This window comes from Siphateles boraxobius, unplaced genomic scaffold (assembly GCF_051911475.1).
Source record: "Siphateles boraxobius isolate OS27281-9 unplaced genomic scaffold, OSU_SipBor_1 56, whole genome shotgun sequence".
NCBI classification, from domain to species: domain Eukaryota; kingdom Metazoa; phylum Chordata; class Actinopteri; order Cypriniformes; family Leuciscidae; genus Siphateles; species Siphateles boraxobius.
In genome coordinates this window covers 12,391,413-12,408,840 of record NW_027509182.1, presented here as the reverse complement: position 1 = coordinate 12,408,840, position 17,428 = coordinate 12,391,413, and the positions used below count along the sequence as shown (strand labels likewise).

The window sequence follows — 17,428 nt, the reverse complement described above, 5'->3', positions numbered from 1 at the left end:
TAACGAATCTTATGAAATATAAAACAATCTCTGGATCAAAACACTGGCAAAACAAAAGCAGAAACAAGCAATAAAAGCATTGCTTAAGCACGTTGTAGTCTTTGGAAAAAAAGGCGATTTTCTCAGCTTTTTGTTACAAGTTTTGCTTGTTACAAGTTTTACAAACTTACATTCAAGTGTTGATACAAAAAGAAATGCATGAAGCTAGATGAAAATGTTGTTTGTTTGTTTAAAAGCAGAGGGTCTGTTCTTCCTTTTGATATATATTGCATGTACAGATATTCATACAAAAATATTCTGGGAGCCATGAAGGTTTTGCTGGAGTTGGCTGGGAATTTTTCTAAAAGACGCAGGCAAGGGAAAGAGTTCATTTTGCATCTTGTTCCTTTCTTTCTTTTGAGAGATCCATCTTAAACTTGAGACTTCTCTGTCTATCATTATGAAAACTAGTGATCAAGCCCTCGTAACTTAAATTGCTCAAGATTCATTTAGAGGCTCAAAAAGTGCACATTCTCATTCAGTGATTGATCTTTAAGGAGACACAACAGGGTTATATGACTGAAAACAGGTAAGCGATCAGTCATCTTCAGTTGATCAAAGTTCTTGCTTGTACAGCCATGCCAAGTCTGTGTTAAGAGAAGAAATATCTATGGTCTGTTTCTCATTGTGAAACATCTCAGGGACCAAAGCAGTGGGTATTCCTTCATCAGACTTCCACTTTCTGAGTTAAAAAAAAAAATAATATATATATATATATATATATATTAGGGCTGGGAAAAGATTAATCGCGATTAATCGCATCCAAAATAAAAGTTTGTGTTTACATAATATATGTGTGTGCACTGTGTATAATTATTTTGTATATATATAAATACACACACATGCATATATATATATCTAAGAAATATTTGCATGTATATACTGTATATATTTATTTATCATTTATACTATTATATATAAATATAATTTTTTTATATATAAATATATTTTTTTTCTTATATGATATATATATATATCACATCTAGCTGGTCATTTCACCTGAAGTAGAAGGTCATCTGCGTTGTTATTGCCTACTAGGCATAATTTGGCGTACTGTTTTTCACATACTATATAGTAGAGAAGTGTTCAATTTTGTATGCATTGTTTGATTATTCTGCTCGCCTATGCCAGTGGGTTTCAACCCTGTTCCTGAAGACCAAGTGACTAGCATGTTTTAACAAAATGATTGCATGCTTTTAGCACGTTCATAATGTTTTAACAAGCTGCTAGTGTGTTTTAGCACTTTGCTAATATTTCTGACCTGTTTTAGCATGTTAGCATAGTTTAACACATTGCTAGCATATTGTTAACTTATTTATTAGCATGTGTATTAACATTGATAATGTTTTGCATGATGCTAACATGTTTCTAACACGTTTTAGCATGTTAGCATGTTCACACTGATAACGTTTTAACATGTTGCTAACATTTTTTATGTATTAGCATGTAAACGTAACACATTGATAATGTTTTGTTGCTGACCTGTTTCTTACGTTTTAACATGCAATCATGTGTTAAAACTAATAATCTTTTGTTGATAACATGTTCCTTACATGTTTTAGCATGTAAGCATGTGTTAACACAATGATAAAGTTTTATGTTTGCTAACATGTTTCTTACATTTAGCCTGTTCACGAGTTAACACATTGATAATGTTTTTGCATGTTGTTAACATGTTTCGAACATGTTTCCCAGCAAACACAGAACGTTCCCCTAACGTTCCCGAATGGTCCCATGAGGTTATTTTTTTTTGGGAACCAAACAAGAACGTTATAGGAACGTTCCATGTAGGTTATTTTTAGGTCCCATTTTTATAACGCAAGGAAAACGTTCGGGGAACGTTCCCCTAACGTTAAGGGAAAGTTCTAGGAACGTTCTGGGAACCAAAAACTAACGTTCCCAGAACCTAAATTTGTTTGCTGGGTTTTAACATGTTAGCATGTGTTAACAAATTTATAATGTTTTGTTGATAACATGTTTTTAAATGTTTTGCATGTTAGCATGTGTTAATACAATGATAATGTTTTTACATGTTGCTAACATGTTTCGTAGATTTTTGCATATTAACACATTGATAATGTTTTAACATGTTGCTAACATGTTTCTTAAATGTTTCAGTATGTTAGCATGTCAACATTTTTCTCGCATGTTTCTGGCATTTTAAACATTTGCATGTTTTAACACATTGCTAACATGCTTAAGCTAAAGTAAAAGTTTTAACCTTTCAATGAAACTGTGGGATTGTTCATAGATTTGATCACTTTTTTTTTTAGGAAAACCGTAAATCTGATAGATAGGACGAGTTACTGTAATAAATCTGGTCTCAGAACAAGCAGCAGCAGCAGCACCTTAAACAATAGATCAGTATATTGTCTTTATTAAAACAACATAATAAATGTAAATATGCATGAGTGGATTAAATTGCTGATGTTCCATTAGTCACAATACAGCAAACAACAATATTTGCTAGCATTAATTTCTTCAGGAAATATTTCTTTAACATTCAATTACATGTTCAGGTTCTTCCAATTTGGATGAAACCCAAATATTGTTTCATATTTACCTGATTGTTCAGTTTATTTTGAATGCACGTCAACTTAAGAAAACTGCATTTCCAAATCCAAATCCCACACACACCGGATCCAATCCCGAAAAACACTGGAATGGTTATAAAGTGACGATACCACCGAGTAGATACCACTGCTTTATTTATACACAATACATGATGGAGAAATAGTCATTGATTTTTCAAATAGTGATACATCAGATATGTTTGCAGTAATCCAGAGCACCAAAATATAACTTTGCAATAAGATTCAATTTGTTAACATTAGTGCATTAAACAACAGCTTATCAAAACAATTGCAGATTTTTTTTTTTGTTAATGTATAAACAGACTATACTGTTCATTGTTAATGTTTTTTTCATAATATATTAGCTAATGTTAATTTACACCACTGTAAATGTATTATACATAGGAATGAATATAAACCTAGATAAATACATTCTGTAAAACCGTGTCATTGTTATGTCATGTTAGCTATTGCATTGTAAACTAATGTTAACATATAGAACCGTATTGTAAAGCGTTACCCCAAAAAACAAGCATGTCACAACATATATCATCTATGGAAATGTGTAAGCACCCTAAAATGCATCTTGTTTCTTGAATCGAGATATCAGATAGAGATATACGTGTGAATTCTGATGGAAAGACATCAACTCTATCCACACTAGTGACATACTGAATTGGGAATCCCCTCAACTGGATAGAGTTATGCATTATGTGTATGAATCAAGCAAAGGTCAAAATATTGACAGAATTTTGGTCATAATTTATTAGCAATGTGAGGTCAAGAGCAGACATGGCCAGCATGACCATCACCAAACACAGATGGGTTTAACAGGCACAACACTTCTGTTTCAAGAGAATTAAAAACACTGGCTGAAATTAAAGGACACTTGAAGTACAAGACAGATGATGTATATGCGCATTTCAAATTTAAATAACTGTCATAAACGTATCGTTGTGTCTAATGAATCTCTTTAAATATACAAGGCAATTTTACTGGTACACTTTTTCACATCACTATTTACATCTTCATAATTGAGACATTGATATTAAACCGTTATAAAACTCTTGATACAATTCCATTCGTTTTTTTGTTTGTTTGTTTTTTTTCTTCTTTCACACCATCCAACCAACTTTTCAAAGAAATACATGTCAACTTTGAGGACTCCCAATAGTGAGCGCTAGTCAGGGAAGAAACTCGGACTCATCGAACGCTGATGTTTTGCTGTGTTTGTCCATATTTTGACACCTGGACAAAAACAGAAATATGTTTTCTTCACCTGTCCAGTGCTGATGCATGTGAGCTCTGGATGTTTCGGATTCCACATGTATACAGAAGTTAATTTTCAGTTTTTAAAACTGCAAGATATGTCATGATCCCATTCTCCTTTATGCCATAGAATAAATGTACTGTGTTAACAAACAATTACATACATATATTACAACATAGAAGTTACAATCATGTCTCGACTGCATTAGTGGCAGTATTTCCAGAGTGACATTCTGTGACAAAAACACAAGGCGCAAGCCTTTTTTCTCTTAAATGACATTATGTGTTCTATTTGTTTGTTGCAACAACAAAAAAAGAGAGATAATTGAATATATAATTCTGAACTATTGTATTTGTTCTTCAACTTTAGCAATGGATAAAAGAATAAACAAAAGAGAAATAATACAAGAGCCCCTATAACTAAATTTTACATTTATAAGACCATTGTACAAATAACTTACATAATAAAAAATATAACTTACAAAAGTATAACACTCTTAATAAATAGTTCAACTATGTACACTACTATATGTTGCTAATAGATGCAAATCACAAAAATATGGAAGCAGCAAACATTACAGGCATGAGGTACAGCAAGAAATCTTTTGTGTGGTGTGTGTGTGTGTGTGTGCGTGTGTGTGTGTGTGTATGTGTATAACATCCCACTGAAAACTTAATTAAACAAGCCAACAGACCTTGTTTTAGACCTGCACGCTTTGAGGGATTGGAGACGCATGAAAATGAGGATTTGGTGTAATTCCACATTGGTATTTTTGATCGCTGACGGAGAAACGTATAACAAGTGTGAGAAGAGTGAAGCCAGTGCATTTCTTCAGCATTAAAAGAGAAAAAAGCATTGGCTGACAGGCCTGTCCGTCACAAGCGCTGTCAGTAAGTTGGCAAGTGACATAATGTTTGTGTTCATTTGGCAACGTGGATGCTGATCAGTTTTGCTGTCCATCTTGGCAATAAATGCTGACTATTGGTATCTTGAGTAGTTACATAATTTCAGGTATTTGTTCGCCCAAGCATATATAACAAACAAAATCTTCATACATTATCACTATTATAATTGTTGTACTCTCGTGCATTGTATAGTATTTGCTGAAATATTTCCTACGCTTATTTCATCTTTGGGTGCTGTAGTTCCTTAATAATATTAATGAGAAATCCTTCAACCTAATTCATGAGATGGCTGATTAAACAAACAAACAAATAAAACAAAAAACGCTAACACAACATATATAAAAACACACATACATACAATGACCCAATTAAAGACTTATTTTCCACACATAAATATTAAAGCCAGTTTTCCATGATCCCAAACACTTGTTCTGACAAGGCATTTAAATCCAATAAAATTGCGTCCATGTGTCACATTGCTCTGAGTGTTTACAATAAAACTAGACGTGAAGCAAGTGGAACCACAATAATCATCAGTAATCAGAGGCATATGATTAAATCATACAGTAATAAGGAACATAAAACACCACAAACACATTCCCTCCCAATTTGTCCTGCCTTACAATAGCAGCGATTTTAGAAGATTTGCCTTTCGTTCAATGAGCTACCCAAAGTGCAGCAACTGAGGTCAATGACACGAATACTGACTACTAGTACATACGAATATTATTTATTATTATTTCTTTTCTTTTTTTTTTTGTCTTTTTTACTTTATCGTTTCTTTAGAAATATAAATGACTGCACCTGTGACACTACAAGCAGAATAAAAGGAAACTATTGACTTCTGCATCTCATGATGAATTATTTATGCCATACATACGAAGACTCGATAATAAACGCATAAAAAAATGATATGGTTGTTTGACTTTCTTCAATAAGTGTTGCTTCCATTTTTTATTTTTTTTTATTATTAATTATAAATGTCATAAAGTTATTATATTAGGCATTAGGCAAAATAATCCTAAATGTTTTGGCCGAATATTCAAGGAGCCATTTTCTTCAGCCTTGGCCCGATCGCACTAAATTCATAACATTAATGATAGAGAAAAAACCTTATCGGAAATAGTTGTTCAGTAACACTTTACAATAAGTTTTCAAATGTTGTATCTGTTGTTATTATTATGTAGTGGACCTCAGCTAACATGAAATGAACAGCTGTATGTTTTGTTATCAACTTATGTTATCAAATATTAACAAATACTATGTTGTTGGTTCATGTAACTAACAGGACCTTATTGTAAAGTGTTATTAGTTGTTCTGCATAAGCATGAAGTTTTGTGAACTTTCCAGCAGAGGAATACTACAATAACTTCTTACTTTACCACATGTCTCCAGATTATGACTTGGGGCATTTTGAACGAACAGTCAATACCAGGGGACATCAGTATAGATCAGTGGTGTCACATTCAGCTCCTAGAGGACAACTATAGTCTTCAGGAGCAAGTCTGACACACCAGTCAAACGTGGAGATTCACAGACGGTGGAAAACTAGACAACATATTTTAAGGCCATGAGGGGAAGAGGTCTGTTTGAAGGGAACGTTCACAGTTGGTAGCCAAAAAAAACAATGTGTTATTATATACACTGCCGGGAAAAAAAAAGTTGCTGTTCGTAGTCTGTGATTGGATCATTATTGCAATGATTATTATGTTTTTAGCATGTTGTATGTTTGGCAACACTTTTTCTAACCCTAATTGATGGAGTGTGTAGTTTTTCATTTTGGGTAGACTTTACTGAGTGCTGGACTCTTGCATTGTCAATACAAGATATTGACCAAAAATGTATGCATCTAACATTTACTTCCATCAAGAGGTGCATCAATACTTGGTCAAGATCTTGTATTGACAATGCAAGAGTCCAGCGCTCTGTAAAGTCTCCTCCAGCAAATCCCAAACACTTTCAATGCATTTAAGATCTGGACCCGATCTCAGAGGAGCCGATTCGTGTGTGAAAATGATTCTTCGTGTTCCTCTCAACCATTCTTTCACAATCTGAGCCTGATGAATCTGACATATCATCCAGGAATATGGCCATGATGTGTCTTCAAACATGGGTGTTTAAGAAATGAAAAGCTACACACTCCATCAATTAGGGTTAGAAAAACTGTTGCCAAACATATAACGTGCTAGAAACACAATCATTGCAATAGTGATCCAGTTATTGACTCGTAAGCAACTTGTTTATTTGGCCGGGTTTTGTTTTATGGTGATTTTTCGTATATAAAGTAATTTTGATTATGGTGAAGATAGAAGCGCTTTTTTTGTTTTGTTTTTTGGCAGCACATCGATGGCACAAGCGCCCGTAGCATTTTAACTTGTTTCAAATGGGCTAAAAACACTTTCAAGTGTTTAAAAAGTTGGCACATGTGCGGCAAGTTACGTTTTAAAAGTGGTTTCGACTGGCAACGTTCACTGACATTAGAAATAGTGTGAAAGGGTCTCCTTTGCTTTTCTGTATTACGTTATCAGGGTCAATATAATAATGAAAAGTACCACAATAGTAGTCAATTGTGGTCTTCTGAAGCTGATAGATTTGTGTGAGGAACAGACCAAAGGTTAGATTTAAGTATGGCACCTTTGGACGTCACACCACGCTTTAATGTCATTGGTTCCCATGGGTGTTGTAACCAGAGACTGACATTTGAGAGCGGCAGCAGATGGAGATATTCTCTTTGAATAAAATCTTCAATTTCAGTCTCTTCATCACACACACAAATAAAAACAGCTTCGGAAGACTGCTTTCATGTTGCTTTCAACTCATTCTATGGGCATGCTTATTTTTATATGTGTTTTCACACACAAAAATGCATAAATAAAAACTGAGGGTGAGTAAATAATGATGAAATTGTCCGTTTTTGGGTGTACTAACCATTTCTTTTAAATAAAAGGTTAATGACAATGGCCTCTACATTCATATATTGTGTCTATTATGCATTCTGACCAGATGAGTTACAATTCAGCACTGGCCTGGCGCTGTAATGGGAGGTGTTCGGTCATTGGCGGCTATATTGATCAGAGGTAAGTGTTAAGGCAGACTGACGACACACTGGATCATGGCCTGTGTATTCCTGTTGTCTGTTGTTTAACTAATTAGCAGCAATCGTAGCAGCAACAACAGCAGCAGCCATGCTAAAGAAACCGATTCATTCTCACCTCATTTATGCACGGATCCATCCGTGTGCATTTTAAATAAACCTCAAATCACAATTATTTCATAAATAGTGTGCGACGGGACCTGCAGGCGTTCCCCGTTGCGCATTTATATTTGATGGATTTCTGATGGTTTCACTGTAGGATGATAGTGATAAGTCTTTAAAAATGGCCTGCGATCCTGTGATTGCCTTCCAGCCAATCGTACTATCCTTGTTTTGGGACCAAGTCCGCTTCACAAGGAACGACTGAGGTCACGTCCTAAAACATGACTGAGACAAAATAAAACAAATCAAACTGTTCTTTCTTCTTTTGAGATGATGCTTTTTTCGGCCTTTGGTCAAATCACATCAGCATGGAAAGCTATCTCTCGTATTTTTCGTCCTGGTTCACTTGCTTTCGTTTTGCTTGAATTTTTTTCTTTTGATGGGGGGTTGTAAGTGATGTTGATGCATCCACACAAACCAGCTTCAGTCCTTTTTTGGGGTCATGGCATTGGGATCCTTTTCCAAACGTATTGTACTGTAAGAGATTGCAGGTAGACTTGGAAAGGATGAACAGCTATAAGAGGAGAGAGGTACAACTGTGAAGCAGCAGCATTTCTGGGAAGAATATCTAATCCTGTCCCAGTCCGCGCACCGGCTTGGTGGAGCTTTTAACCAAGTGAGCGCAAGTGCTCGCCCTTTCGGTTCTCCAAGGCGTTGGGGTCCCGGCAAGCGCACTCTCTTCGGAGGTCACAAGACATGGGAAACGGAATCACCTTGAAGGAGAAAAGAAAAACATGTTGGTCAAGACATGCTCTGCACTTGGACTTGAAAAATTGATGAGCCCCTTGGAGGGATTGAAAATAGAATTTGAATGGCGTTTGGCACTAGACATCACAATTGAATGTTGGCAGTGCGTCAGTGACACCAGCTGCTGTGGTGCGTCTCCCTCGAGGCAGGCCTCACATGCTTTTCCGGATAAACTGCATCTCCAGTCGCTCAAAACTAGGACCATATGTGCACTTCGCATTTGCACGTTCACTTAACCATTTGTCTTAGAGGCCGAGAAGACTGATTTGTTCATGACGTGAACTCGTATGCCAATTTATCTTGGTGCACAACAAAGTGGATTTTCTAAATGATAGCATCGGTTATGGAGTAACATCATGTCTATTTGTACCAGTGAACAAAGTTTCGGATTTCATACTGACTTGACTATGTAAACCATTGGTAGGTTGAAATGTAGCTCATTGTGATTTAAAATGTGGCTCATTGTGATTATGATAATGCGATTATGCTCATAATAAAGTAAAGATATGTGGAGTACTGCAATTTTAAATCAATAAGGTAAATTAGCTTAAGGCTTTGTAAAGAAAAACGTAATCCATCACATTGTACAAAACAATCGATCTTGAAAGAAGTTGAAAACTCCATCAATATTACAGTAATATTAAAGGGTCCTGTTCATGCCCTTTTATGAAATCTTGATTTTGTTTTTGGGGTGTACTAGAATATGATTTCATGCTTGATTGTTCAAAAAACGCATAATTTTTCACATATTTTACATTATTAAAACTCCTCTCTCCCCAGTCTGGTTGAACGTGTCATTTTCAATGAAGCCCCTCCTTCCGAAATACGAAATGTGCTGTGATTGGTTAGCTGGCCCCTGTGTGTTGTGATTGGCAGCGCTTAGCACGTGTTCAGGAAATGTCCCGCCCCTTCATAACCGCGAGCTCTAGCGAGATGTAAATATTAACGATGGCATCAATTTCAAACCATTTCGAGCCCGATACAGACCCTGACAATATTAAGAAACAACGTACTTCATGCACAGACTTTGCAAGCACGGATTTCAAAGGACGTTTCAGAGTGGTATGTTTTTTTGTAATGTTCTTATAGATACAAAATATTTGTCAGAAAACTATGGTAAAACAAACATTCATCAATGTTTTCCTATGGGGCGGTAAACAGTCTTACAAAAGCAAGAGTTTACAAAAGCTACAGTAAACACTACATCAATACTGTAATGTTAGTTAGCAGGCTAGCGGAGGCAAAGCTTTGCCCTTCCTTTACATCATAGCTATCATAGCAACTTTGCAAATGTTGTTTATGCTCAAACAGCCACATTGCACACTAATTTAAGTATTAAATTGGTCCTTGATTATGATTTCACTTTTTAACTTAAGTTCCCAAAGGCATTCGCTGCAATCCATAATGTTTGAATGAAACAAGAGGGTGCGAGTCTGCAGTTTGATTCAAGAGGCTGATATATAGTCTTGCTATGGTTGACAATGAATATTGGAATGTTATAATAAAGTAATAAAAAGTATGAAAGTATTCTAGAGAGCTGCATAATAATGTGGTATGTTGATGCACCAACAACAATGTTTTGCAGGCATGTTACTCAGTTTTTCCTTTAATCACTGAATTTAATTAATAATTAAATTGCATGTAGATGCAAGCAAAGAGATTTTCTTAATCAGCATTTTTGTCTTGTTTTCCAATAGAAATCTAAATAAGCATTGGATACTTAATTCAAGATTTATTTAGTTATTTCAAATTTTCAAGTTTAAGCTTTTCTTCCAATATTTATAGTTTAATATATTTGTAGCTTTATTTCAGTTGCAGAAAACCACTTTAAATAAGGATCTTAAGATACGTTTACTGGATAACAAGACACAAGTACCGATGAAGAAAAATATTTTTGTAGTGTGAGAGTGCAGTGATCCAGACGGAAATGGCATGTATGACTAAGTAATGACAACAAAACATGTTTGTGTGAGCAGCACTTAGTCTTTCCTGTGAAACTTTTACAAGCATGAACCGGACACATATCAAAACCAGCCGTCATTGCCCTGCATGGCATTTCCTGTCCAACCGTGTGCCTTCCCTCACTTTCCAACACATTGGCTTTTGCTAACTTTGCTGAAAAAACACCCTAAGGTCGTTTACTGGTCAGGATGGGAAACCAGCTGACAAGTGCCTCAAACCATCAAACAGATCAACAGATCAACTGATGTGTTATCAACGAGGATTGTTATCAACCACCCTAATAAAGTGTTCAGTAGTTTTCATAACTTCTTTTTCGATTTTTCCTCCCATCTCACGACATACAACCTTTCCCAGTTCTCGTTTAGCACCCTCTCTTTATCTCAGCATCAGACTAAGATGTGGGTGGCAAATTTAACATGGTTTCCTCTGCCCTTGACCCTAGGGTGGCTGGACCAGCTGCCACATCTGGGGCTCATCGATGGTGGCTGGGAATGTCAGCATGAGGCAGAGGCCAGTGCAGAACACACACACACACACACACACACACACACACGTCACAGCGCACGACCCCCCCCCCACCCCCCACCTCTGCAGGGCTCCTGGCAGAACGCACGTATGTGTCAGACTGAAGCTGAAGGGGGCTGGGGATCGGGGCGCAGACGGAGAGCTTCAAAACAGACCAGAATAATGTTGGTCTGAACAGAGGCTCAGCCACGTACGTCACGGCATTTGTAAGACCATGATTTATTACATTCAAAACTGAGAGAGAATTTGAATGGCATCTGTTTATTGTTTGAGAAACAACGATAGTTTGTTTTACTCTTTCTATCGTATGATTATATATTTTTTTTTTTATGAAATGAGAAATAATAGTTTCACTCTGCTTGCACTGTACACTCAGAGAATGATTATTATCGTTAACTAAAACTGAAACCATAAAAAATAAATGTTCTATATTTAAAACAAAATAAACATTTCTTAATTTTTTTTTACTTTATACTTAAAATAATTAATAATAATAAAATAATTCTTATTTCTCAAGTTTAGTTAATGCATTAGCTATGAACTAACTGTGAGCAATATATTATTACAGCATACTGCATGTTACCCTTTGTTAATGTCAATTTATAAAAATAGAACAGTTCAGTTTGTTCATGTTAGTTCACAGTGCATTAAATAATGTTAACGGCAATCAACTCATCTTAAACACACACGTCACTAAATATCCTTTAGTAATGGTTTAAATTTCTACATGGCCTGTCAAACATAAATAAGCCACAATTAGGCTGATGAACTATAATAAGCAGGAAATCTGATTATTCCGATTAGTAATATTAACTCTTTCCCCGCCACTGATGGAATTTTCCCGCTATCCGACATGTTTTCACTGTTATATGGTAGGGGGCGCTCTAACGCATCTTCTGAAAGAGTAGAGAATCTCTGGTTTAGAACACATGAAAAAAGCCAAGACAAGCGATAAAAGCATTGCTCATGCACGCTGTGGTCTTTGAAAAATAATTCTCAGCTTTTTGTTCAAAATGTTGTTTTTTTTTTTTATAAAACTTGTGTTGATAAATGCATGAAGCTAGAATAAATTTTTTTATTTTTTTTTTATTTTTTTTGAAAGCCATGAAAGTTGTGTGAAAATGCTGTTGGTGGCTGGCAAAAAAAAAAAAAATGTTGGGGAAAGAGTTAATAATGTTAACTATGTAAAGAACATTGGTTTGTTGGTACATCAGTAGCATTTACAACATGCTTTCCTTCAGTTCAAACTGGTACTCGTGTGTTCAGGCCATTAAACATGTGGAAAGTCATGGGAGGCACAGCCTTCAGTCTCAGCCTCGATAGGGGAAACCTTGTTGTGAAAGTCTCGGAAACTCTCTCACTCATTTTTTTTGCTGCAGAAACAGCAATCTTGCTCCAATCTTGCACGGTTGGCACTTCATTGACACTTTTCCCTAAAACAGCTTAGATTAAAGGAAAGAATTTGGGAAAACTGAAAAGCTCATTTGGAAATGTGGTTTTATAGCCATAAACTTTGCAGGGCAAAAACCAACATGCGTTGATAATTATGTCTTATAAAAATGTAAGAGACACACATTTGCTCCCGCCTGACTGCAGGCCGGCCCCTGGAGGAGTTCCCCTGCTTCCATTTATTACCTTGGCACAGTTTTGGGTGTTGGGAATGCAAACAAAAACCCACTGAATTCAGGTTGTCCCTCATACAAATTTATTATTTCAATGACACTTGTTGTGTTATTTTAATGTACAATGGAATGGACTTTAAAAGGTTATTGGAGTAAGTTATACAATGAAAAATATTTTTTTCACTACTTTTTCCCTTTTACTATTTTTTGTCTTTCTACTGCAAACTGTCACGTTTAATTCAATGCGTTACGTGCTGTTTTCTTAGTGAAATTTACGGGCAATTTCAGAGTGAATGGTTTCAAAGTAAATCCTACAACAAATTCGATTAAGTATAGTAGGTGCAAAACAAGCTATGTGTCGAAACACATGTCGTTTGACATTTCTAACCATCCATATGATCATAAGTAAAAGACAAAACTGATTCACTGACAGCTAACATTACAAGGTCACGTCCTTATACTTTACCAAACTTGAGAGCTTAAAATGAAAACCTAGCTTTTTACTTATTAAAAACCTCCCATTCTCAGGCAGAAGTGAATCTCCTCTAAGAAAAACCGAAGGCTTTCTCTTTCCTAGCCCTAATATGCCCACTGGCCTCCTTCCTCATGCCAGCAGCTTGTAGTGATTAGTAAAGCATCCTGCAGTGACCTTAGATTCTGTTTGACTCGCACCTTCAAAGTCCCCGAGAGGAATAATATACAGCCAGCCATCCAGAACATGTTAATACGCAAACCTTTCAGAGAACACGCCAGGGTGAGATAAGGAAGAGAAACAAACACACAAGCAGCAGGGAAGTGCCTCGGCTTCCTTTGCTTTAGAGTCATCGTAGCAAAAAAGAGGGTCGCCCAAAGAGAGACATACCTCATTGAAGAACATAACCAAGAGTCTGGCTGAGTCAACATTAACATATGTATTTAACTATGCATTCCTCTCTGCATTATGTAGCTGTTGGAGCTTGACAGATTTGGACACTGTATGAAAAGAACCAGGTGAAAAGACTTACTGAAAACAATAGCATACATGTTTTGAACGACAAGAGGGTGAGTAGATGGAGAAAAAATCATGAGTATCGCTTCATGCACGCAAAAATAAACACAGCGTCAGTGTAGTCCGATTCACGAACATATGACTCATTTTCAGTCACAATTTTCCCCAATATATTCAATTCTTCGAAACCTCATATTGTGTTGAACTGCAACGTCCTGTATAAATCCTAAACATCTGACACACTGATCCCTGCATATTGGTCTTCCCGATTCCAGTCGCACTTAAAAATTTCCAACAGATTTTATTCCTCGCAACCCTCAATAAATCCTTGTCTGTTCCTGAGAGAAATGAAAATCAGGTGGTGAGGTCACAAAAGTTCTTGGTTGGGATGACTAGGAGCAAATTTCAAGGGACAACAAACAGTCACATACTATCTCAAGTGATTATCACGTCAAAAGACTCCATGAATGGTGCAGAGAAGTTAAGTGCAATTTGAAATCAGAGGCTCAAAACAAAGCAGACCGCCTCTTATCTGTGCACTAATGCGTGAACTCCATTGATCTGCACTTGTGTTTGTGAGCCTGACCAGGAAATGTATGAATGAGTTTGGGAATTTAAACAGATAAAGATAAAGTGGTGCAAATATAGGACACATTGGGGGGTGAAACTCCTGGAGCCAAACACTAGAACTCAGATTCCCCCTCATCACATCCAAATCTGGCAATCCATCCATCGCAATATGATTGCTTCTTTCAGAGTTATTTTATACAGTTCTTCCCTAAACCCTGGCTATTTCCAACGACAGGATGTTTTGCAAAATCCTGCTGATATAATTTGCTTCAAGGACTGCCAGGACGCTGAACTAGGCTCAGGATGCCAGGTGACTCTCCTACCAGTTGCCAATTTCCCCAACATCAGACACAGACTCAATCTTTTGAGTACAGAATATTGTTTTTCAAGGGTTATAAGTGGGCATTTTGGCCTTCAAGAACTCACTTGATTATCTAAAATGAGAAATATTTAGAAACAAAGTTTCTCAAATAACTATCAAACGAGAAGTCCACGTGCATGATGTCACGAGTGAGCAAACTGATACTGTTACAATGCAATACAACGCAACCAAAAAGCTCGAGCTCATCAAAAGATGGCTTTATCTCGTCCCATTCTGCTGACATTCGTCTGCCAAGTGTGTGACATACTATCAGACGGAAGGAGGCACCAGCTGTCTGGCTTATAGCTGGAGAACAATTTAAGCTTCTATCAACACTGGCGCATGGTCAACTCCCGCTAAGACCCCTGTCTGCTCAATGACGTAGGCTGCACATTGTGAAACTCCCAAAAAGCATCCTCTTGTAGATTGGATTCAATAAATTATCACTGTTCATGCACTCACACTCAGACCATATGCCAAATATTTAAGACAATGACAGTGCCCAGAGCCGCCTGACTAACCAGACTGGGAAATTACCCAGTTGACTTTGAGAGAAAAGAGAGCAATTACTGGAAAAAACTGTTCTCAAATGAAGCTAACGCCACACGATCGCTTCAGACGAATGAAAATTCAGAATATTGTAGCTGTGCATATTGAACATCAAATACATTTTGATTGGCTGTGATTTCACGGAATATTCCCACGAACTCCGAGCAAATACGTTTACTAGCGGACTATCTCGATCACGTCACGCCATAAACTGTGCCGCGAGATCTAATGAGAAGAGCTTGAATTTGCCAATGAATTCTCCTTTCCAAAACCCAATGGTCCAGTTTCACAGAGGGCTAAGACTAAACCGGGATTAGGCCTAAATTCAATTAGGGCATTTAAGTAGCTTTTATGAACATGCCTTAGAAAAAAAAATTACTGGTGTGCATCTTGAGGCAAAACAATGGCACTGACACATTTTAAGACATATCAGTGCAAGTTACTTCCATTTAAAACAGCTCAAATATGCATTTTAGTCTAGCTTAAGCCTTAAGCCCTGTGAAACAGGGGGGATGTCTCTGATTAAAACTGGTTTAAAGGCCAATGAAACAAAAGTATTACAAGGGTTAAGGAGAATAATTACAGTATTTATTTGTTCGGAGCCCCTAAAGGGGCATGGTGGTGGGAAAAAAATGGAAGATGGGAGGACAAATAATAAGTCAATGATTTCGCGTTCTCTCCCAAATGTTTTGCATTCCCCCAAGAAACTTTGTGGTTGCTTGCAAAACCTTTAGTGCTCTCTGCGAGCAAACGCAACGTTTCTCGGAGGAATGCAAAACATTTGCAAGAGAATGCAAAAACATTGACAAATAATTTTTCCTCCGTCTCATACTTTTTTTCCACCACCATGTCCTTTTAGGGGCTACGTATATTTGTTTTTTTAGCATTTGTATTTATACTAAATGTGTTGTAAATCCATAGTTTTGTAGAAACCAATGTACAAATGTATGGATACTGTGGAAGAACAATGGTAAATTTCACTGAAATTTCACTGTTCTAACATAGTCAGAATATTCAAATGGTATGCTTTAAAAATAAGGTATTTATAATTTTTACATAGATCACTGTTGTTAATGAAAGTAAATTTTCATCTGCACCCAAATGCAAGCTCTGTGCTTTACTGTCAAGTGTGCATTTCCTAGTAAGTACTGGACTTATTTATTAAATGCAATAGTGATTTTTTGATAATAAAATAATCACCATCTGTAGAACCTTGTGGCATTGGTGCCATTGCTCTGTTTAGTGTTTGAACTTAAAGCGAAAATGATATGCCAATTCCAAAGGGATATAGATATATAAATATAAATTGAATGTGTGTTGTTACCAGTAAAGGAATTCCAGTGTGTGAAATCTTGGCACTAACACTTTATTTTAGCACTATGCTGAAAATGACACCGCCAAATCTTAGGCTGACAAAAGCCAGTTGGAAACAAGACACAGGAATTCATGATACATGTTCTTTCCTTTTAAAATAATTAAAAATATATATTATTTCGGCTGTTGTCTGTCACCTGCTAAGCTAAACATGAAGGATGACTTAAACTGACTGATAGCAGTTTGTTTTTACAAGTGGTTTAGGGGCAGTTATATCTTAAATAGATGATACCATAATAATAGACAAGAACTCACTCAACTGCTATCCAGTTCATGTGCAAAGTAATTCTGAGAAATGGGAATGTGAAAAAGTGTATCAAACTAAATTCTGAATCGCTTTAAAAGATTGCATGCCACTAACCTGGCAGACATTGGTAAATCCAGGGATTAGATTCTCAGAAGCGGTCATCGTAACAACCTGATACTTTGTAAACACAACTTTGCTTTCAGGCGTACTGATAAATACCATTCCAAGAATCTATGTATAGGCAGCCAATCAGATTAGAGCTTGCCAGAACGTGTTTGCCGTTTTTGTGTGCAATAAGCGTCAGACGGTTAGTGGGTAACATCTAGCATCTCATACTTGTCAGTAGCTATTTTCCATCCAACGTTGCGAATTTAACTTATGTGCAAAATTGGAATATCACATAAAACATTTGTGAATAAAGCATCATTACGATCCAGTGA

At 36.4% G+C, this 17,428-nt stretch overlaps 1 protein-coding gene across 3 annotated transcripts in view; it reads right to left on the bottom strand.

Moving 5' to 3' along the window:
- Window positions 1–3,616: 3,616 nt before the first annotated feature.
- Window positions 3,617–17,428, bottom strand: part of pappaa (pregnancy-associated plasma protein A, pappalysin 1a) — a 124,781-nt gene continuing 110,969 nt past the window's right edge. For all 3 annotated transcript variants that reach the window (XM_077206779.1, XM_077206780.1, XM_077206781.1), the window contains one exon: window positions 3,617–8,756. In XM_077206779.1, coding sequence (XP_077062894.1) covers window positions 8,652–8,756 — 105 coding nt within the window. In that variant the 3' untranslated portion in view covers window positions 3,617–8,651. The remainder of the gene's footprint in view (window positions 8,757–17,428) is intronic.